General features: G+C 35.4%; 1 protein-coding gene across 1 annotated transcript in view; it reads right to left on the bottom strand.

The window, feature by feature from the left end:
* The window catches only part of LOC136024960 (tonsoku-like protein), a 175,443-nt gene that overhangs the window by 96,851 nt on the left and 55,340 nt on the right, over positions 1-23,252 (bottom strand). Inside the window, exons 6-7 of the mRNA XM_065700566.1 lie at positions 10,578-10,730; positions 1,930-2,116 (exon numbers count right to left, since the gene is read on the bottom strand). Of these exons, the coding sequence (XP_065556638.1) occupies positions 1,930-2,116; positions 10,578-10,730 (340 nt within the window). The remainder of the gene's footprint in view (positions 1-1,929; positions 2,117-10,577; positions 10,731-23,252) is intronic.

The raw sequence follows: 23,252 nt of genomic DNA, 5'->3' as shown, positions 1-23,252 counted from the left end.
TCCATCATGGATCGAATATTATTCAAAAATATTTTTGGAGGTTAATTATGCAGTGTATAAGCATTTCTCACGTTTGCTCGAAAAAAATTTGCCGTCACGTGTATGTCAAAGACATGTGATTCCAGTTGAAAAGTCGGCTATTGATAAAGGTATTGAGGGTTTAAAATCAAAATCTCTGCATCTTGATGGGATTAGTGTTTCGAACCTTGTTCCTCATTCTTTTGACTGGTATCTCATCTCCAACTGTTTTTTCAAATGTGTTTTCGTAGTTCATGTGTGCCCGATTCGTTCTTATGCGGTAGTATCACGGCACTTCTAAAAAGAGGAAAAGACCCGGTTTCTTTCAGTTCTTATAGGCCTATAACGGTAGCATGTATTCTTAGCAAGCTTTTTGAATACATCCTACTACCTTATATCACTAATCTTGCTCTAAATGATGATAATCAATTTGGTCTTAGATCTGGGCTAGGCTGTTAGTATGCACACCGTGCTTTGACCTCTTTTTTAAAATATGCCCATCGCACTCCTCGCATATTTCATTTTGCAACGCTAGACTTGTCTAAAGCATTTGACAGTGTTTGTCATACTCAAGCATGGACAGCATTATGCCAGAGAGGAGTAAATCCGTCGGTAATTCACGTGCTTCGTTTTTGGTACTCCCATTCTTACCTTTACCTTAAGTCATTAGATAATTCTTAATTTGGTCATATCCCTATTCGTTGCTGAGTAAGACAAGGGGGATTTCTTTCTCCGTATATTTTCAATGATTGAATTGAAGATGTGTTATCAAAATATCGACTACGTGCCTACTAGGACCATCTGATATCTATATCTGGCTTATGCAGATGACTTTCTGCTTAGTCCAACTGAGTCTGGTCTTGCCCGTTCAGTGAAGTCAGTTACTTCTGCTTTCCGCGATATCGGCCTGTACCTAAATATTGACAATGCGAGTTTCTTGTTTTCAACGGTAATAATTGTTCAGAACCACTATACTGCGGTGGTTTTATTGTTCACCGTGTTAAATCATTTCGTTGGCTTGGCATAAATGTTTGCGATTCTATGAATGCTCTCCGGTCTCTTGCTATCAAAGATATTAGTGATAAAGCTGAGGCTCGGTTACTCTAAGATTGTGCAAATTGTGGACCTATAGGAGAAGAGCGTTAACTCGGCTTTACTCAAGTTTTCGTTACCATTCTGTACTCGTCTGCACTGGTATTCGGCAACTTCTGTTGACCGGTAATCTAAAACGTATCTATATAAACTATTACAGGTACTGCAAATTTCTTTTGTATCTGCTTCGTTTTACCGGAATACCAAACTGACTAAAAAGTATAGTGCGACAGATATTACTGGTGTTTTCGAAAAATTATGTGCCAAGCTAGCTAGTGAGGCGCCTTATAGGCTAGGGTGCTTTCATCGCCTTATCCATCTTTTTTCTGTATGTGATTAACTTAGTGTCTTGTTGTTCTTTTGCTGTTTTTCATTAGTATTTACTCCGTTTAACCTCTGTTTTGTAAAGTGGGTGTTAAATAAATTATTATTATTATTAATTTTATAAGGAAATTTATCTCATATTCATAAAAGTATAAGCTCTTGAGAACCATTTGGTAAGTATATACCCAGGAAAGCCACAACACACATTTTCTTTTCTTACCCATTTAATACCACTTAACATTCTAAGGGCTCAAATAGATCTCCAGTATGAAATATTTGAATCCTTGTAATGACTTTATTGACGAATCTACAATGGGGATAAATAAAAACAAACTTTCGATTTTATCTGGGGCAGAGTTTCTAACTCTTCTTACCCATACCCATTTAATACCACTTAACATTCTAAGGGCTCAAATACATCTTCAGTATGAAATGTTTGAATCCTTGCAATGACTTTATTAACGAATCTACTATGAGGATAAATAAAAAACAAACCTGCGATTTTGTCTGGGGCAGAGTTTCTAACATATTCTGTCCGACAATAAAGTATATGCTTTGCAAGTTTGAACCGTTCTGCTACTACTGCTTTGTTGTATGCAGTCATATAACTTTTACAAACATGCTCCACATCTTTGCCAAGCTCTGCTTCAACGTCTGCAATAGCCAAATAGGATCTTGCGGTCTAAAATGAACCAGCAATACACCATTATCATTATTGATTTCTTATGATAATAATATTATCGAATTTTTTTAAAGCTTCAATGTGTGACATGAGTAAACGAAGAATATTCCCCAGGGACTATTTTTCAAGAAGATGAAAGGAAAACAAAAGAAAGATTTTTGAGGATAAGCATTGAGGAACGAAGGGACCTGGTGTCCCGTTATAGATAACTTCGAAGACCACACTGCCTTTCCATGACGAAAGTAAAACAGTTCAAAATAGCGATGATACCTTTTTATTGACAGTGAATAGATATAAAATTATTTAACTGGATATTTCGAACACATATACAGTGTTCATCATCAGCAGTAAAACTCAATAAAAAAATAAAAATTAAAATTTTCAATAAAAAAGGTATCATCCCTATTATGAACTAATTTATTTTTGTGTCCCGTTATGAATAAAGAAAAGTGTTTTCAAATAAAAGTTAAGAAAAAACCTAAAAGTTAAAACAGAAGGAACTGGCAATGACCAGGAGGGGAGGTGTTAGTATTTTCTGGCAGTATTCTCTATCTTAAAAAGAAATCTGATCCTTGTTATTTAGTTTCTGCCAGTATTTTCTGAGTGTCCCTTTTGGACCAGTAAAATTTATATTTTCCGGCGGTGCGACGTTTTTCGTTTTTTTTTCGATTTGTTAAAATTTGTGACAAATCTAAAAAAATTTTAAAAATCTAAAAAAAAAATGCTATCTCTGCTGTATTTTTTTCTTTTCTTTTTTTTTCTTAAAAAAATAAAAAATCTGTGTAAAAATCTTTGTCATTCTGTGTAAGAGTTTAAGATGTGACAAATCTAAGCCTAAAGTCTCAAGAAGTACATTTCTAGGTCAGAATTTTCCAACTTATTCTTGAAAGATCTTCCAAAACAATCTTCAACTGGCCTAAGCATCTGTTCCTGACGACAAATTCTCGATAAAATGTCAGAATTTATATTCAACAAAACCCGTTAATTGAATATCCAGAAAATGTAAATAATGTCACAGGATGGAAATGTAAAATATTTGTATAGAGAGGAGGAGTAAAAACGTGCTTTCAAATTGAAAATAAGAAAAAAATCTACAAGCTGAACAGACAGAACTGGGGATGACCAGGACGAAAGGTGCTCTATTTACAACCTCTAACGAGTGATATTTGCACTTTATTCAAGAAACAGCACAAAATCGATACCAGCACGAGTATTCTAAATCAACTATTGGGAATTATTTACCGTATGATGAATTGTTTGCGAATTTTACCAGCAATCCTTTTTTCAGCGATTATATACCACTTTCCAAATTCAATCCCCTAATGTGGTATCTTTTTAGGGTATAGAGAGAAAAATGGTATAGCACTTAGAGCAAGCAGTGGAAAAAAACTGCAAAACTGCTTTTTCGTGGACAAAAGCCCAAGACGTGTAGTCAAAATATTCGGATTGTTATAATACATTTTTTTTTGTTCCACTGCTTTGTCTAAATATTATACCTGTTTTCATCTCTATATTTTTATTTATTAAATTCATGAATGACGGAACAAAGAAGAATAGTCCAAAGGTTTAATTAACGAGCCATGGTCAATATGAACATTCTAAATTTTGTTTCAGTTCAAGACCGTTCAAAACCAGTCTTCTATATTGCAGAAATTCCTCAAAAATTGCTTTCTTTTTTCTACAAGCCTTCCCAATTCACATATTCACAAAAAAAGAAAAAAGGAAAAAAAGACACATCATTTAGATCCAAAACTAATCAAAAATTCTTAAAAGTAGTTTTGACTTTCTCCCCAAAAATTTTTCACGTGTACAAAGGAGGACCGTGTTCATTAACGTGTTTTCACGATGAAACACAATATTTGTTAGATTGACCTTGAAGAAGTAATTGCTGCCTTGTCTTTTTATTTTTGCTTTTTTTGTAGCCTATCACTTCATTATTATTTCTTTTTAAATATTGACACACTCATGTTAGCTTAAATTTAGCGTAGTAAGTGAAAAAAAAAGTGATTTTAATTTTTGTTTCGGGTCACTTTGTTCTCTAGTCTGCAAATAAGGAGTTCTAACATCCTAAGGAGCTCTTTTGTATTAATTAATGAATTCCTGATTTTTCCAACTTTGTTTTTTTTAAAGATACATGGTACTTAAATTTTTTACTTAGCCAGTTCAAACGATTAGATCCCGTTTTCAGCGTCCTTGGTACTTTAAATTCCTGTCAATCAGCTTTCTTAAGTAATACGTTATTAAGTAATACGCTTTCTTAAGTAATGCGTTTCTTAAGTTAATATGTCTTAAGTAATTAAGTAATTTCTTAAGTAATATGTAAATGGGCAAAACAAATGAACGAAGAATCCCAGACGCTCAGGGAAATCCGTCAAACTTCAAAGAAGGGAGCTTGCTTTGAAACCCTCTTCAAAATCTACTCTTAAAGAGACAATAATACTGATTTTACATCTCATTTTCTCTTTTGACCAAAAAACATGTACAAGGGCCCCCTATCAACACTAAAGAAATCAAAAGAAACTAATTACAAAGGATCTTTGATCATACAAGCTTGAATAGAAAACGTGGAGCTCTTATTGCTAGTTGTTTCGCAATGGAGTTGATCCACTTATGATTTTTCCTCTCATCTTATTCCTTTGAAATGAAAGTACAACCATGAAACTTACAATCTAGGGACGAGTGAGCACCATAACGAACTAAATTACGACAAACAAGGATCGCCATAAACATTTTCACAAGAAGTTTTTTTTTCCTTAAAATTTTCCTTTTCAACAGTGCATGATTTTAAATTTTATTTTATTCCTGCTTAGTTTCAGGTTAATTTTATCGCGTGACAGCAATTTGTAATTTCACTTTTTTGAAATGAAATGAAAGTGCATTTTTTTGTAGAACGTATATATTTGAAATGGAAGAATAACCATTAAAGGTAGGATTTAGATGACAATGAGCACCATAATGAGCGAAAATTCGACTTATAAGTATCACTGTTAACACTGTCAAAAGTTTTTTTTTTTTTTTTTTTTACTATTGAAGTTTGCTTTTTCAACAGAGTATGAATTGCAATTCCATCTTATCCTTTTAAGTTCTTGTACAATCTTACTTATAAGATTGTACAACGAAAAGCTCCTAAACTATCCCCCCCCCCCAAAAAAAAGCGTTTCAAGTCGGTAATAAATAATGCCATAACATTTTATTATCCAATTGTTTCAATATGACTAAATTAGAAAGTATACAATAAACGAAATTAAAAAGGAGGAAAGATATAGGAAATCCTTCGTAAAATTTTTAAAGATTCAAGATCGCTGTATTAATACTTTTTGCATTTTAATTTTGATTGACCTGTGGTAAGGTCCCTGATCTTTCAAACTAAAATAAAAAAAAAACCAAAACAATCCGAATCATTAGTAGAATCAAGTAAAGATTCCGAGTAACTGTTTATTTAATTTTAATTTTTAATTTTAGTTTTAATAATCCAGCATTTTATGGTAAGTCTTATTTTATATTTTTTATGTTTTCTTCTGAGGAAGGCCCATGGATATGGAGCTGAAATATTAATATCAGGATGAAAAGTTTCATTGTCTTCGATTAATTTCTTATTGTTTTAGTTGTTGTTATTAGTATGATTTATTAGTATTAATTTCTAGTGATGTACCGACCATCACTACTAAATGTTGGTTAGTTAAGAATTTGTTTTCCTGAGCTTAGGACAGCAAAAACAAAGCTTGAACTCAAATTTTTGTAATTTATTTATAGTAATTTTTGTAATTATAAATTTTGTAATTTTATAATAATTTTTTAATTTTTTTAATATATTTTTGTAACATAAATTTATAATATTTTTTTATGATTTTGTAATATAAAATTTTTACTGTTATAAAACTTTGTAATTTAAAGTTTTGTAATATATTTTGCAATTTTTGTAATGTATTTTGTAGTTATTTATTGTAAATTTATTATAGTTAAAATGGAAAATGACTTCAGAATCCTAAAGATGATTGGGGACTTGTCTACTTTAAAGGTAAACAACAAAAAATTACCTAAAAGAGATAATAAAACCAGCATATTAAATACCTAATGGGCAGTGATGGGATTATTCTTTATTAGTCAACTAATAAATTTATTTCCTCAAGATGGAGCAAGCAAGAAAGCATACAACCTACTAAATTAAAAAGGAACAAAATCCCAGAAGAAGAAATGTTATGATAAATTCAGTACCTAGCAACTTTATTTGTTTTATAGGAAGTTCTCAAATCAAACAGTTCGTGGTAACGAACTGTAGTAAGGAGCGACCCGGCTCAATAGTAAACGAAACTCTAAAAAACGGAATTTCGATACTAAAAGATATATCAAAAGAATCGGATTTTTATGCTGATTTTAAATATATAAATTTCATCAAATTTAGTCTTTGTCATCAAAAGTTACGAGCCTGAGAAAATTTGCCTTATTTTGGAAAATAGGGGGTAACACCCCCTAAAAGTCATAGGATCTTAACAAAAATTACACCATCGCATTCAGCGTATCAGAGAACCCTATAGAAAAAATTCCAAGGTCCAATCTACAAAAATGTGGAATTTCGTATTTTTTGCCAGAAGACAAATCACGGGTGCGTGTTTATTTGTTTTTTGTTTTTTTGTTTTTTTCAGGGGTCATCGTATCGACCAAGTGGTCCTAGAGTGTTGCAAGAGGGCTCATTCTAACGGAAATGAAAAGTTCTAGTGCCCTTTTTAAGTGACCAAAAAAATTGGAGGGCACCTAGGCCCCCTCCCACGCTCATTTTTTCCCAAAGTCAACGGATCAAAATTTTGAGATAGCCATTTTGTTCCGCATAGTCGAAAACCATAATAACTATGTCTTTGGGGATGACTTACCCCCCACAGTCCTGCTAGAAAGTATTTTTAGAACCCTTCATATGCGTAATAATCTCTGTTCGTTTTAAGTTTTAAGTTGCTTCTCCTTACTTTCAATTGAAAAAACTTTTTCATGTTTATATTTTCATTGTTTTTTTTTTTTATAGTAATGCTAGAAAGTCCTGCGCCGTTTTCATTGAATTTCTCTTCCCCCATGAAATACTCCTCCAAGGAAAGATCCTCCCATATAGCCCCCTCCCCTGAACCCCACACCCAAACCAAAAAAATCCCCCTGATAACGTCGGTACACTTCCCAGTAACCATTACTGTATGTAAACATTGGTCAAAGTTTGTGCTTTTCCTCCTCGACACCCCGCTCCTTGCGCTAAAGTTTGATTCTTTCTCGCAACTCTACTTTTTTAAACAATAAAAAACTTAGCGTAAGGAGCGGGGTGTCGAGGAGGAAAAGCCCCTTTCATATACGGAGTAATTTCTGTTCGTTTTAAGTTTTAATGTCGCTCCTTACTTTCATTTAAAAAAACTTGTTTTTTTTATATTTAATTACAGGAAGGGATAAGTGGGACGAGCAAATTCCAGACTTCATGTTAAGATCATAAAACGGAAAAAAGTTTTATTAAAAGGATAATCACTGGATTAAGCAACTCGCACAAAGTGAGATTAGTTTTTACTTGATGATTAGTAGATATCATTTTTCAAAATGGACCAAGCTAGGGAGTACAAAGTGTACCAAATAAAAGAAAAGAGAGGTAAGAAGAATATTATTACGTTTGATAAAAGCGAAAAAAATGCAAAAAAATATAATAATAGTTAAAAAACCTAGAAACGAGGGTTAAACGAGGTTTAACCAAGAAACGAGGGTTAGCCAGAAAAAAAAGAAGTGAAACGAAAAGACAAAAGCACCTATCTCGGCAAGGACCTCAGCCACACCGTCCTCAGATCTTCAAGGACCTCAGAAATGGACCAAGCTATGTAGTAAAAAGCGGGAATGTACTAGAGAGTACAAAATGGACCAAGCTAGAGAGTACTAAGCGTACCAAATAAAAAGAAGAATATTATTACGTTTGATAAAAGCGAAAGAAATGTAAAAATAATACAATAATAGTTAAGAAACCAAGAAACGAGTGTCAAACGAGGGTTAACCAAGAAACGAGGGCTAGCCAGTAAAAAAAGAAGTGAAACGAAAAGACAAAAGCACCTATTTCGGCAAGGACCTCAGCCATACCGTCCTCAGATCTTCAAGGACATCAGAAAAGGACCAAACTATGGACTAAAAAGCGGGAGTGTACTAGAGAGCACAAAATGGACCAAGCTAGAGAGTAATAAGCGTACCAAATATAAAAAGAGAGAGGTAAGAAGAATATTATTACGTTTGATAAAAAGCGAAAGAAATGTAAAAAATACAATAATAGTTAAGAAACTAAGAAACGAGGGTCAAACGGGGTTTAACCAAGAAACGAGTGCTAGCCAGCAAAAAAAGAAGTGAAACGAAAAGACAAAAGCAGCTATTTCGGCAAGGACCTCAGCCACGCCATCCTCAGATCTTCAAGGACTTCAGACAGAGAAGTCCAGTCTGGTCTTAGAAAAATATTAAAAATACTATCGTTTTGACTAATCCTTAACTCTAGCTGCTGTATTTAACTTCATAGAAATATTTGAATGATTCGATCAGTTCTGCTTAATTCATAAAGTTAATTTTGTGCAAATTGCCCATAAATTTGTAACTATGTTTCTATTGCTTCACTAAGTAGAAGTTGAACACACCACTCGATGCGTTCTTTTTAAATATACTATTACACTTTTATCCCAAAATCCAATTTTGAGTCTCCAAAAAGACCTTTGAAGTGACGACTTTTTTCTTGGTATTTACCAGTACAAAACGGTTATCAAAAATTTTTGAAAACTACTTTAAAACATTCATCAATACAGGCTAATCTCGTTCCTAAAAGGGAATTCTTTCACCTTACCCCAATCCTTTCTAGATAAAAAAAAGATCTTCAATAGTACACCTCTTTTACTCCTCCGATCCGTTTGCCATAAAATAATTTGCCCAACTGACTGAATGGAATTATTTTGGCTACCCAACTGACTGACCTCATTTCAAACATTAGGCTGAATAACTGAATGGATTATTGGCTACCCAACTGACTGACCTCATTTTAAACATTAGGCTGTACGAAAAGTGTGGTTCAATCCCACTTTTTAGGGCTATAATGAGAGAAGGGTTGAGATTGCTATGGCAAGTTCTGCGGATGAAGGATGACAGATTGTCATCCTGTGTTGGCCTCAGGTGGCATCGTCCTGCGGTGAGATGTTAGTAGCAATAGTTTTTTATAGAGAAGAAAAGAATTTTGCTACTGCAAAAAAGTGAGAATATAAATAACAGGCGATATACAGCTCCATTAGGGGGGAGGGCGTAAAGTGAAGCAATGCATCTTTTGCAATTACATAGGTGAGTAGTTAAGATTTTTTTAAATGCGGTTTTCAGGATTTTGGTCACAATTTTAAGGAACGGGAGTAAGTTTTAAGGGCTCAAAATACGATCCATGAATGAAGAGACTAGTATATTTATAAAAAGCATAAAAAGACAAATCGAGTGCTATGCTCATCTTCTACCCAGCAAAGTAATCAAAACAATTTTGAACTTACCAAATTGCCTACCTTGCTAAGACTGAAAAAAATAATCTAAAATTGTATACTATATCAACGAGTTTGTGGTACCAAACTGTAAGTAAAAATGGGCTTGAAGCAATGTAAATGAAACCTACCCCCCCCCAAAAAAAAACAAATTTTAGAAACATCATGGAAATAAAAGAAGCTATATCTTAAAGTGGATTCCAAATATGCACATTAAATAAGTTTAAAAATATTATCCCAAGTAAATTTGTATAATTACAGAGTAAGGGGGGGGGCACCCTCCAAAACGATAAAGTCTTAAAGACATTCTTAATCCCCCCCCCTCCAAAAAAAATAAACAGAACATTAAAGCCCCTACCAACAAAAATTTGACATTCCTTATATTCCACATTTAAGTTGGACGATTGCCTGTTTTCTGTTTTCTTTTTTTAATTTTTTTTTTTTGTTAACAAGTCTGACCGTATCGAACCAGTATTCTTTTCGCATCAAACTACCCGTTACCGATGGATCTGTTTCAAACGAAATCACAATTTCTTGTGTTCCTTTTATGAGCGCAAGGGGATTGAAAGACAACTATGCCCCTCCCACGCCCTTTTTGTTCAAGTCTTATCATTTACAACCCTAATTTTATTCTCATTTATAACTATTTTTCATTTGTATTCATGAAGTAAGACAAGAAAAAAACTGAATAAACAAGAGTAAAATTAAACATGTAAGTGATTAAACTTCGCTCTGAATAGCCATACTTATAATATAAGCCACCATTTGCATCTTCTGATTTACTTCTAAATATGTAAATTCAAACCGCAAAATATCAGGTCTAGTACAACATAAAAAATCCAAAATTCATATACTCAGCAGACCTACTACAAAATCTAAGCCTTGTATTAACTTATAGTTAACCTATTTAGAAAGCGCATTTTCTCTTTCGAATTAAAGTAGGAAAGTAGAAAACATACCTCTTTTTCATCATCAAGGTAACAATGGATCTCTTTCTTGTAAAACTCCACAACTTTCTCTAGCTCACCAAGATCTTTGTAAGTATCAGCTATGGAAACATAAATTGGTCCTAGCAAAGGATTCGTCGGCTCTATCCCACTGTCAAGGTGGATCTGTAAAACATCCAGGATAAAAAACAAAACAAAAAACAAACAAACAAAAAAAAAACAAAAACACACACACAAAAAAAACCCACAGGAAACAAGCAAGTCCGTGGGCAAATTATTGACTTCTTCAATTATAATTGTGTACAGATCGGTAAGTAATTTTTGCATAAAAAATTCAGCAAATTTAATTTTCACTTGCTTAGCATCTAAACCTGAGTCGATGACCCTCAACATTCAGAAGATTAACTTTGTAAAAAAAGCGAGGAAAATATTTTAAATGTTTCCTCTTTAGTATAAGTAAAAAAAAAAAAAACAGAAATGACCCAAGATTAGCCAAACCTAAAATCGGCTGATGTCAAAATCGATAGAAACAAAGTTTGGTCTTTATTAGTTGGCTCAGAAAAAAAATAATTAGAAATTCAAAGTTTGCGATTGCAAACTTTGACTCTAATTACCTGAATTCCGTATTAGGCGTGAAATTAACAGACTTTTCTATTTAAACGAATTCAAGTAAGGTATGAACACATAATTTCACTTTAGTGGAAGGGATCTATCAGTCTCATCCCAGGCTAGGTAAAAACAAATATTTACAGTTCTACTCTAGAGCTCAACAAAAGCAGGCTGTTGCAAATTTGAAATGGATATACTTGTTCATCTGATAAACAAATATTCTAAATTTTTTCCTTAGCGTTTCAAGGGCTACATGATTGATCCCGATTAACTTCTGAAAATTCCAAATTCCTATGCAGTTACACAGAAAGATACTTTATCTCATTTATCATTATAAGAGTTTGGATTAAAGGTAATTAGCATTAATACAATTATCTATACCCATTTGTCTTATTGTGTTAGGAAAACTTTCCTAGCACAATAAGGAAATAATTAATTTTTCATTTTTCCAAACTCAGGCTCCAAACTCAGTTTATAACAAGTAAGGGATTAACCTAATTAGTTCTTAAATATAATGCAGACAGTTTGATGAACTGATGGATATGTTCTGACTTTGTGGAAAGCTATGCATAATTCTTTTCGGGGGCCTAAAAATTTGGTTTTTGCTTGACCTTGAGCAGAGCCTACAGTAAGAGAGCCGAAGTGGAGTTTTAAAGACCGTCAGATAGAACTATCTGAAGTTGTTACGCTTCTGTTCGGTTTTCGAGTTTTCCTCGTCATTCGAGTTTCGGTTTTCCTGGAAGCCAGCACGCAGCAGTTTCAAATCGAAGCTAAACTAAATTCGGAAAATAGTTGGAATATGACTTCTTGGCTCCATTACAAAAATATTATCTTAGAAAACTAAATTTCAGTTAAAGCTTCAAAAAATTAAAAAAATCCCCAAGGGTTCGAAAGTGTACTTAAACAACTCATTTCCGTTGGTGATTTTGGCTTACTTTGCTATTTTATTCTATGTGTTTGGAAAAGATACAGGGAAAGATCCAATATACGCCTATTCGACTTTAATACTTCACTCATTACTACACAGATTGAAGTTTTCACTAGGTTCCTGTCTTGGTGATATTAGATAGTTGGCCTTCAGCAGGGAAATCAAGTTTTAAGATAAAGGAGACAAAACTTCCTTTTTAACGCTAACCGATACTCCTTCAGTAAGTATGAGGCACTCCATTTGCAAATCTAAAACCTAGCTTAGGATATAATTAGACAGAATAAATTACAAACGTAAATAGTCTGAGTTGTTACAACACACACCTAGGTCTAACAACACACACCTGACAATATTTTAGTAAAATAGTAAGCAGGGTCGGCCTTAGTTAAACTAAATTCATAGAATTTTTTTTTTCAATAATATTATTAGGGAGCACTAGGTGAGTCCATGACCTCTTTACCATCCCCAGCCCCCTTTCAACCACTTTTTTGCAGAAAGATAGGCACGTTGGACCTTGTTAGAAGTACCATTACGCAAGGATTTTCAGTCGATATAATTGCACGCATAAACTGGCCCATGGGCCCTCTGACATCCCCCAGGTTATCCGTTCAACAATTTGTTAGCAAAAAAGTATGCAAATTGCAATTCGTTTGAGCTATAAATACAAAAGGACTTTTAATATGTACGACCAGAGGACAAAGTGGGCCCGCAACTCTTCCAAAACCACTTGCCCCTCCCATCTCCAATTTCTTAGCATTAATTTTGTGATGCTACACCTTGTTTGGATCGAAAACGCGTATTGGCTTTCAATTTAGGGGCCTCCAGCCACTTCTTGCCCAATAGAGAGCTCAGAAGTCTAACAGACTTTCAGCTAATATATAGACATTGTTAACCTTGTTTTAAGTGTCATCACGCAGGGGTTTTTAATATACATTGACCGCGTCCCTATGAAAAAAAAACAAAAAAAACTAAGCACTGTCGCATCTACTTTTCTCAGGAAAATCCTGTTCAAATGTTTAGTATTACCATTTTATTGTCAGTAAACATTGTGTTCCAAATAAAAACATTTAAATTTAATTATGATCAAATCGTATCTTATGTAATTTTTGGTCACTATGGGCGGTGGTTCGTCCTTTACTCGGTACAAACTTTTACTATTCAGATGATTCAAAATAATTTTTACCACTCCCGAATCAGCACTCCGAAAAACTGCATTTTTTTCTCCCGAGATCATTTATTAAACATTTTTCTTCAAATGTTTAACGCGATCTGGAACCTGGAACAGCATAGAAAGCAGCGGAATAAGGGCACATTTGAGAGGAAGTTACAATAACTATTTTTTTTTTAATATTAAGTAAAACACATTCAAATGAAATTAAGAACCGACATTAACAATTAAAACGAATAGAAATTAACCCGTATATGAGGGAACCTGCCCCTTCCCCAACCCTCAATCTTTACACTAAAATCTCTCTTGTTCAAATTCAACAGTCTTTGTGTTTGAGCAGTTTTTCTTAAAGAATTGTGACAAAATATTAAACTTTAGCACAAAGAAGGAGGGTTGATGAAGGGGCAGCCCTTTCATATACAAAATCATATCAATTCATGTAAAGTTGTAATATTGTTCCTTACTTTCAGTTGAAAAGGTTTGTTTTTTTATCCAATATTCGACCGTATTTTCTCAAAAATTGCCGTATATTTCACAATAACAATTACTATATGTTAGCAATGGGCAAAGTGCGTAATTGCATCTTCAAATACAAGATGATGTTTATTTCCTCCATACTTGATTGGCTGACAATTTTGCTCAGTCTTTGTGGAAACGTCTGACCATTTCGTGTTTATGTAAGGTCTGAAAATCCTATGGTAGTTTTTTATTTTATGTCAATGGGTTATCTGACACTCACGATTTAAGTTTTAATATGTCACTGAGCATATGGCGTCATTATATATACGGCATCAATGTACCATATATATTCAATAAGTTTATGTCAAAAGAAGATACATTGTTGTACCATCTGATATATGAAGATACAGTCTTCTGCCAAATTTGTATTATATTATAAATGTTATGCTTTGCTAATTACAAAAGGCACTAGATATAGCAATGTCCTTGTAAATGAGCGTTGAAACGGCTGTCTAAGATGTTACAGTGCCGCGCTAACAGTGTAGAAAAAAGGAAAAGAAAAGGGACACATCAGTGCTAACATACAAATGTGATTTTCCTTGCTATTCAGGCCAGGGAGCTGAGTTTCCTGCATAGGCAATGACTACTCCAATGGTGTGTTTTTTGTTTCAAACCATAGCCATTTTTAAGGAGTTTTAGTTTTTTTTTAATTCTCATAAATTGGTTTTCAAACTAACATATTCTTTAAGAAAAAACTTTACCAACACATCAAAAATTTGCTTAAATGCATCTTTGTTACTTTTTTATATGTCAGACAAAAATTACAGACAAAATGATACAACCCTGTTACAATCGTAATTAATACAATCAAAGACGCAAGTGGCACCACGGCAATGTCCTTAGAACAAAACAATTTAACTAGGTAAACCTTAACGGCTTAATTCCTGTTAGTATAGTGAAGACGACGAGGAGCAAACACATTATAATACAAGATTAATAGAAACTCTATATTCACAAAGAGCTTTTGTTCACTAGCTTGGGATATAATTAGACAGAATAAATTAATAACGTAAATAGTCTGAGTTGTTACTAGGTGTGGAAGCCTACAATATCAGACCAAACCATGACAGTAAAATTATTGAGAGGGGAAGGGAGAACCAAATAGTTTTAAATAATAAATTCGTATTCATAAATAATTTGAAATACAGAAGCCCAAAACGAGCAGAAATAAAAAGAGATAATCACATCAAACACAAAGACAAGACTACATAAGTGAGAAGACTGAAACCTATTTGGTTTTCGGGGGTAGGCATTCATCTGTTTTTATAGTGGCTTTCCAGGTCTTAAGAGGTACACGAATGTTGACAGATTGATAACTTTTCATCACCTGGTGTTCATTTCGGTGCGCCAAGTGTACCCCCTTGCGTGGCATATTTCAGCGAATCTCATAGTTCTGAGCACACTTCCGCCAAGCTTATGGTTCTGAAAAGCTTCGAAAGCTTCAACCACGCATGACACCGTTCCACAACGCACGGGACAGTTCCGCCAGACTTGGTACCTTTCCGCTATACCATTTTTCACAATCGTTTCCATTTAATGGGCTCACTTTCAACAAGATAGGTCTAATTTAGAAATCTAAAGTTTTTATTCAGCCAATTTTTCCACTTCAAATAAATTTTAGGAGCTGAATACAAGTTTTCAACCTTTGGAGATTTGGCTCCCGAACCAGTTTTAATCGACTAAACAAAGCAAGTTTCAAAGGGTTTTCAAAGCAACACTAATTGGAGTTATTTAAAGCAGTGGCAGTTCATAAGCGTTGGCTTAATACTGAGCCATGAGCCATAAACGTAATATTTTCTCCCTGCTAATTTTGCATTGGGGGGCGGGGGGGAGTTGGGTTATAGAGAACTTAGAGAGGACTCACTTGATTGAAAATTAAACTAACTGGAAATTAATTTGATTTGGAAGTACCCATTATGAAGGGCCAAAATGCATTGGAAGGCAATCAACCTCCCGTGCCCTTCTTTGCTACCATGCCCCTTGTAACCACCCTCCCCCAAGACATCCGATAAACTTGATGAGGCGATTATTTTTCTCAGAATTGTTGAAGGTACGATAAACACTTCTTTGGGGATGACCTGACCCCAAAGCCACTAAACTAGAACAACTGCTGCAGAGGTCAGCCAGATATGAATCCGCCTGTGAGGCCACCCTCTTTAGGCATTAGCTAATCGATACTTCTTGCCGTTTACACTTTTTCATACCGGGGGAACCGAGCACAAGACATCATGGGGGAACCTGCAAACATCCATACGTACCATAAGGCTCCAATACCGCAATCTACTACTTAAGATGTTCTCAAATAAGCAATGAATGGTTGCTTTTGATTCATTTATATATGATCGTATTTCTATCAGATCACTGACTACCAAGAATAGGCAGGAGGCAATGATTTCCAAGACCTTGCATTCAAAGGTTTATTCAAGAGGTTTCAAGGTTTATACACACCCGTGTACAAACCCTTGATCAAACGGAAAATTTAACTTTGTTTTGGGGCAATGCCTTTCCAAAACCGGAAAGCCATAATAAACAAATTTTCTTTTATCACCTCAAAATTTATACTGTTAAGTCTCTGGGCCAGGGACTTGAAACAGACACTAGTCGATCATTTTTGAAACTGAAATAAATGGCTATCGCTATCGAGGTGTTTGTCATATAACTTATTAATCAGAAGGAATGCTCTAGCGTTGCCTGCAATGAAGAGACATAGGCGTTCAGTGCTCTTTTTGAGGGTCAAAGAATTTGGAGACAAACAACTCCCCTAACTGGCCGCTTTTCGCTACCCAGCCTGTCCCCCTGTAACTTTCTAAGACATCTGATCAAAATTTTAAGATCTAAGATCTAAATTGTAAGACCGACTTGTCCAAAATACCAGAAAGGTCCATTAAATATGCCTCCGGGGACGGCCAAACTGTAACAGGACCCGGGGCAAAGGCTGTGAATAATGCAAATTGGCAATAGTTTAAACGTGCTTTTATAAGGATTAAATAAAAAAAAGTTTTTTTTAACTGCAAGTAAGGAGCGACATTAAAACTTAAAACGAACAGAAATTATTCCGTATATAAAAGGAGTTGACCCCTCCTCAATGTCTTGCTTTTTACGCTAAAGTTTGACTCTTTCTCGCCAAAAACAATAAAAAACTTTAGTGTAAAGAGCAAGACGTTGAGGAGGGGTCAACCCCATTTATATACGGAATAATTTCTGTTCGTTTTAAGTTTTAATGTCGCTCCTTACTTGCAGTTAAAAAAAACTTGTTTTTTATATTTAATTTCTGAACGTTTTAAAATTAAAGCATGTTTTGATTTTGGCTCACCGCACATGAGTAGTTAAAACGAAATTTAATTTTTTTTTTTTTTTGGCTAAATGGCTTTCTCATAGTTTTGATCGGACGATTCTGATGGAAAAAAGGGGTGGGCGAGAAGGCCTAGTTGACCTCCAAGTTATGGTTGCTTAAAAATGCAACCAGATTTTTTATTTTTTTACGAACGTTTTGTTAGTAATAAACATAAGTACCCTTACGAATTAACTTACGTAACGAACTTCTATATTTGTGTATTTTTATTACGTATATGATGGTGTTTGCCCACTCGTCAATGCCTCGTTCTTTACACCAAAGCTTGAATTTTGTCCCAAATCTTTAACAATGACCCCTGAATTACAAAGGCCTTAGAATAAATAGTTGAAATGAATAAAAATACTTTAGCGTAAAGAGCAAGGTATTGTGGAGGAGACGAACCCCCTTATATACGTAATATTTTATGTTCGTTGTAAGTTTTAATGCTACTCATTACTTTATATATTTAAATAGATTAATAAAAATTTATTTATTTTCTCATTTTTTTACACAAAGCTAGAAAATCTTGCGCCCCCCTTCATGGAAATTCTCTTCCCCCATGAAAAATTCCTCCGCGGTAAGATCCTCCCACGTAACCTCCTCCCCACGACCCTCGCCCACCCCAACGCGAAAAAGTCAGCCTGAAAACGTCTGTACACTTCATAATAAACAATTACTATATGTAAACAATTGTCCCCGGGGAATGGGGGGATTAAGTCATCCCCAAAGGCATAGTTATTAGGTTTCCGACTAAGCTGAACTGAATGGCTATCTCAAAATTTTGATCCGGTGACTTTGGGGGAAAATGTGCGTGGGAGGGGGCCTAGGTGCCCTCCAATTTTTTGGTCACTTAAAAAGGAACTAGAACTTTCAATTTCGGTCAAAGCGAGTCCTCTTGCGACATTCTAGGACAATTGGGTCTATAAAATCACCCCTGGGAAAAAAAACAAATAAACACACATCCGTGATCTGTTTTCTGGCAAAAAATACAAAATTCCACATTTTCAAACAGTTCGTGGTAACGAACTGTAGTAAGGAGCGACCTGGCTCAATAGTAACAAAAACTCTAAAAAATTGAATTTTGATATCAATAGCTACGTCAAAAGAATCGCATTTTAATGCTGATTTTAAATATATAAGTTTCATCTAGTTTAGTCTTACCCATCAAAAGTTACGAGCCTAAGAAAATTTGCAGTATTTAAGAAAATAGGGGGAAACACCCCCTAAAAGTCGTAGAATCTTAACGAAAATGACACCATCAGATTCATATCAGAGAGCCCTACTGTAGAAGTTTCAAGCTCCTATCTACTAAAATGTGGAATTTTGTATTTTTTGCCAGAAGACAAATCACGGGTGCGTGTTTATTTGTTTGTTTTTTATTTTTCCCAGGGGTCATCGTATCGACCAAGTGGTCCTAGAATGTCGCAAGAGGGCTCATTCTAACGGGAATGAAAAGTTCTAGTGCCCTTTTTAAGTGACCAAGAAAATTGGAGGGCATCTAGGCCCCCTCCCGAGCTCATTTTTTCCCAATGTCAACGGATCAAAATTTTGAGATAGCCATTTTGTTCAGCATAGTCGAAAACCATAATAACTATGTCTTTGGGGATGATTTACTCCACCACAATCCCTGGGGGAGGGGCTGCAAGTTAAAAACTTTGACCAGTGTTTACATATGGTAATGGTTATTGGGAAGTGTACAGACGTTTTCAGGGGGGATTTTATTTTGTTTGGGGGGGCTGAGGCGAGGGGGTTATGTTGGAGGATCTTTCCTTGGAGGAATCTGTCATGGGGGAAGAAAAATTCAATGAAAAGGGGGCAGGATTTTCTAGCATTACTATAAGAAAACAATGAAAAATAAACATGAAAACGTTTTTTCAAATGAAAGGAAGGAGTAGCATTGAAACTTAAAACGAACAGAGATTATTATGCATATGAGGGGTTCTAAGAATACTTTAGCATACAGAGCGAGGTATTTCGGAGGAGATAAATACCTCGCTCTTTATGCTAAAGTATTTTTAGTAATTTCAACTATTTTTTCTACGGCCTTTCTGATTCAGGGGTCATTCTTAAAGAATTGGGACAAAACTTAGGATTTAGTGTAAAGAGCGAGGTATTAACGAGGGTACCAACCCCCTCGTATACATAATAAAAATATAGGATTATGAAAGTTTGTTACGTAAGTTAATTCTTAAGTTACGTATATTTTTTACTAATAAACGTTCGTTAAAAATTAAAAGTTCTAGTTGCCTTTTTAAGTAACAAAAAAAATTGGAGGGCAACTAGGACTCCTTCCCCACCCCTTATTTTTCAAAATCGTCTGATTAAAACTAAGAGAAAGTCATTTAGCCAAAAAAAGGATTAAAGTACAAATTTCATTTTAATAATTTATGTGCGGAGAGCCAAAACCAAACATGCATTAATTCAAAAACGTTCAGAAATTAAATAAAAAAACTAATTTTTTTTAGCTGAAAGTAAGGAGCGACATTAAAACTTAAAACGAACAGAAATTACTCCGTATATGAAATGGGTTGTCCCCTCCGCAATCCCTCGCTCTTTACGCTAAAGTTTGACTCTTTGCCACAATTCTACCTTTTAAAACAATTAAAAGCTTTAGCGTAAAAAGCGAGGGATTGCGGAGGGGACAACCCATTTCATATACGGAGTAATTTCTGTTCGTTTTAAGTTTTAATGACGCTCCTTACTTTCAGCTAAAAAAATTAGTTTCTTTTATTTATTGTTGATATAAGCTTGAAACTTCTACAACAGGGTTCTCTGGTACGCTTAATCTGATGGTTTGATTTTCGTTAATATTCTATGACTTGTAGGGGATCATTCCCCCTATTTCCTAAAATAAGACAAATTTTCTCAGGCTCGAACTTTTGGGCAAGGCTAAACTTCATGAAACTTATATATTCAAAATCAGCATTAAAATGCGATTCTTTTGATGTAACTATTGGTATCAAATATCCGCTTTTTAGAGTTTCGGTTACTATTGAGCCGGATCGCTCCTTACTATAGTTCGTTACTACGAACTGTTTGAAAAGGAGAGCGTGTTAATGTGATTGGCTCGTAACTTTTGGGAATCGTTCTCAAGGTCACGAGGATCAAACGTTTTGGTTGTGAGGGGGAAGGGGGTTAGGGGGCAAGGAAATACTTCAAAACTTCTTATCTTGATCAATGTAAAACTTACAGCAGTGAGTCCTTGAGTCTAGAGAAGACTAATTTGCAAAAAAGAAGGAAAAAAAAACGAGCAGAGCCCCATCAGAGCGAGGCAGAGCCTCAATCAGTTTGCAACTCAAAGCTAAAAGCATATACGCCCAGATCCTGTGTTGCTTGAAAGAACACTTCTGGACACGCCTCTTACATAATGGGACCAAAAAAAGACCCAAAAACATTTTCATCCGATTGGCTTGAAACTTATATATTTAAGTCTTTGTACTAAGCGGACTCCAATACAGAAGAGAAATAAGAAAAAAAACGTTCCCGAAACAGGTTATAAAGAAAGACTGGAAAAGGGCAACAAATTCCCCTGAACACTTGCTATCGTAAAGATTTTGTAAAGACTTGGGACGGGGACTCATTTGCTATGAAATTGGAATTTCTAGTGCCCTTACTTAAGGCCTGAGGCTGATAGGGATAACATAGCAACCAGCCACTGTCTTCTGGCCGCTATTAAGGTTTTATACGCGGTAGTTATTTTATTCCAAAGGTTGAAAGGTCTGCCAAGTATACCTTGGGGTCAGCATCAACCCCCGAAGACTCAGGGCAACGTCTTAAACTGCCGAAATTGCCCATTGTTCACACATAGGTTCTAGTAGACAAGCGATTGATTATCTTTGATGTTCGTTTTTAATCAGCAAGAGGCTTTTACGGGTTGCTTGTTAGATCAGAATTCCCAGGGTTTTCAAACCATCTAACTTGTACTTGCACTTGTGGCGGGATTCAGGCGTTTCGACCTTGCCTGGAATCAAGGATTTTCGTGACCTGTCTGAACCACGTAGTGTGGTCTACTGCCAGCTACTTTGCAAACGGGAGCCATCGAGTTGTCCGTCCGTCATCAAACTTTCTGGACCCCCTAATAGGTTCAAGGTCTAATTTAACAAAGTTCCACCAGCTTTTCTGCTGTCTTCCTTGGCGTCTCTTCCATGAGTTAAGTGGCTCAGCTGGAAGGATTAGGCAAGGCAAGGCCGTTGGCCTCCGTAAGACATGACCCGATAATTTCAGTCGAAGCCCCTTGATCGTGATGGCAACGGATCTCTTGATACCACAGATTCGATATACCACGATACCACGTTTGATATTGACAGATTCGATACCACGTTGGATATGCAATCATTCAGATTTAACCTGAGGATGCTACGCAGACAGTTATACTCAAACACCTTTATTGCATTTTCATGTAGTCGCTTTACTGACCAAGTTTCGCATCTATAAAGAAGGATTGTTCAAACCAAAGCCAGATAGACTTGAACTTTAGTTCTTACACTTATTTCACCGGTTCCACAACGGTTTTCTAAGGGAAGCAAAGACCGTCTGTACTTTCTGCAATTGCTGTTGAATATTGGTGTCAGAAGATCCATCAGTACAAAACTGAGTGCCATTATGTGAAGCTGTCGACTTGATCCAACTGTACTTGATTTACAATTACCGAAATAGGATCAATGTGATTTATTGCCATACTTTTTGTCTTCCCTGTACTGACTTTCAAGTCAATGCGATCGGTCCAAGTAACTACCTCATCGAGCAGAGTATGAGTTTTCTCTGGGCCCTAGAGGTTTGCAACATCATCAGCATATTCAACGTCTCCAAATGAAAGGTTCCGTCCAATCTGAACCCCAGGATGAGAAGATAGTGCATTTTCAAGCACCCAACCAATACAGTAGTTAAACAGAGTCGGATACAGGACGCAGCCTTGTTTTACTCCAAACTCAACCGGAAATTCTTCAGTCTTTTCTCCATAAAGTCGAACTCTGCTCAAAGAACCCTTGTAGTATGCTTTAAGTACTTCGACAAATTTTAGGGGCATTCTATCATTTTCAAGAATTTTCCAAAGTGATTGGCGAATGGTCATCGTTTACTCCAGAGAAGAAAAAGTGGAACTGTTGTAACGTTTCAGGGGCGTATATTTTTCGACTTCGTCGCCATATTCGAAGTCGCGTCGCCTGCCGGGAATGCCGTAGAATAGTTGACTTGCTTACTTCTCTACACCCGCGCCATCTAAACGCTTCAAAAATGGTTCTGGGGATCAAGTTAGGAAATTTTACGCAAAAGTTGAAGTGTGGTTAATTAGACTTTGTTTTTCACTTAGAATAGGGGATAAAAGTATACTGAAAGACACTGTGTGCATCTAGGTCATTAAAATAGCTCATATATAATATTAAATAAAAAAAAAACTAAGTTTTTCAACTGAAAGTAAGGAGCAACATAAAACTTAAGACGAAGATAATTCATTACGTATATGAGTGGGTTCGCCCCCTCGTCAATACCTCGCTCTTTACGCTGAAGTTCGAAACTTTCAGTTGAAAAACTTTTTTTTTTTTATTTAATTTCTGATCATTTTTAAATAATTCTAGAAAATACGGCGCCCTGTTCATGGAGAATCCTCTTCCTCCAAAAAAAATTCCTCCATGGAAAGATCCTCCCGAGTAACCTTTTCTTCCTGACCCCCCACCAGATAAAATCCTCCTGAAAACGTCTGAATACTTCCCAATAACCAACGATATATGTAAACAATAGGCAAACTTCATAACTTGCAGCCCTTCCCCGGGGGCTGTGGTGGGTTAACTCATCCTCATAGATATAAAAAATTTTATCGGGTAACTTTGAAAAAAAAAATTAGCGTGGGGGGGACCTAGTTACTGTCCAATTTTTAAGTCACTTGAAAAGACCACTATAACTTTTAATTTCCATTCAAATGAGCACTCTCGCGATATTTTAGGACCACTGGCTCGGTACGATCAACCCTGGGAAGAAAAAAATAATAATAAAAATAAACACGCTTACGTGATCTTTCTTCTGGTCAAAAATACAAAATTCCAAATTTTTACAGATAGGACCTTGAAACCTCTACAGTGGGATTCTCTGATACGCTGATCTGATGGTGTCATTTTCATTAAGATTGTATGACTT

This window comes from Artemia franciscana, chromosome 1 (genome assembly GCF_032884065.1).
Source record: "Artemia franciscana chromosome 1, ASM3288406v1, whole genome shotgun sequence".
Taxonomy (NCBI): domain Eukaryota; kingdom Metazoa; phylum Arthropoda; class Branchiopoda; order Anostraca; family Artemiidae; genus Artemia; species Artemia franciscana.
This window is presented reverse-complemented; position numbering and strand designations above follow the sequence as displayed.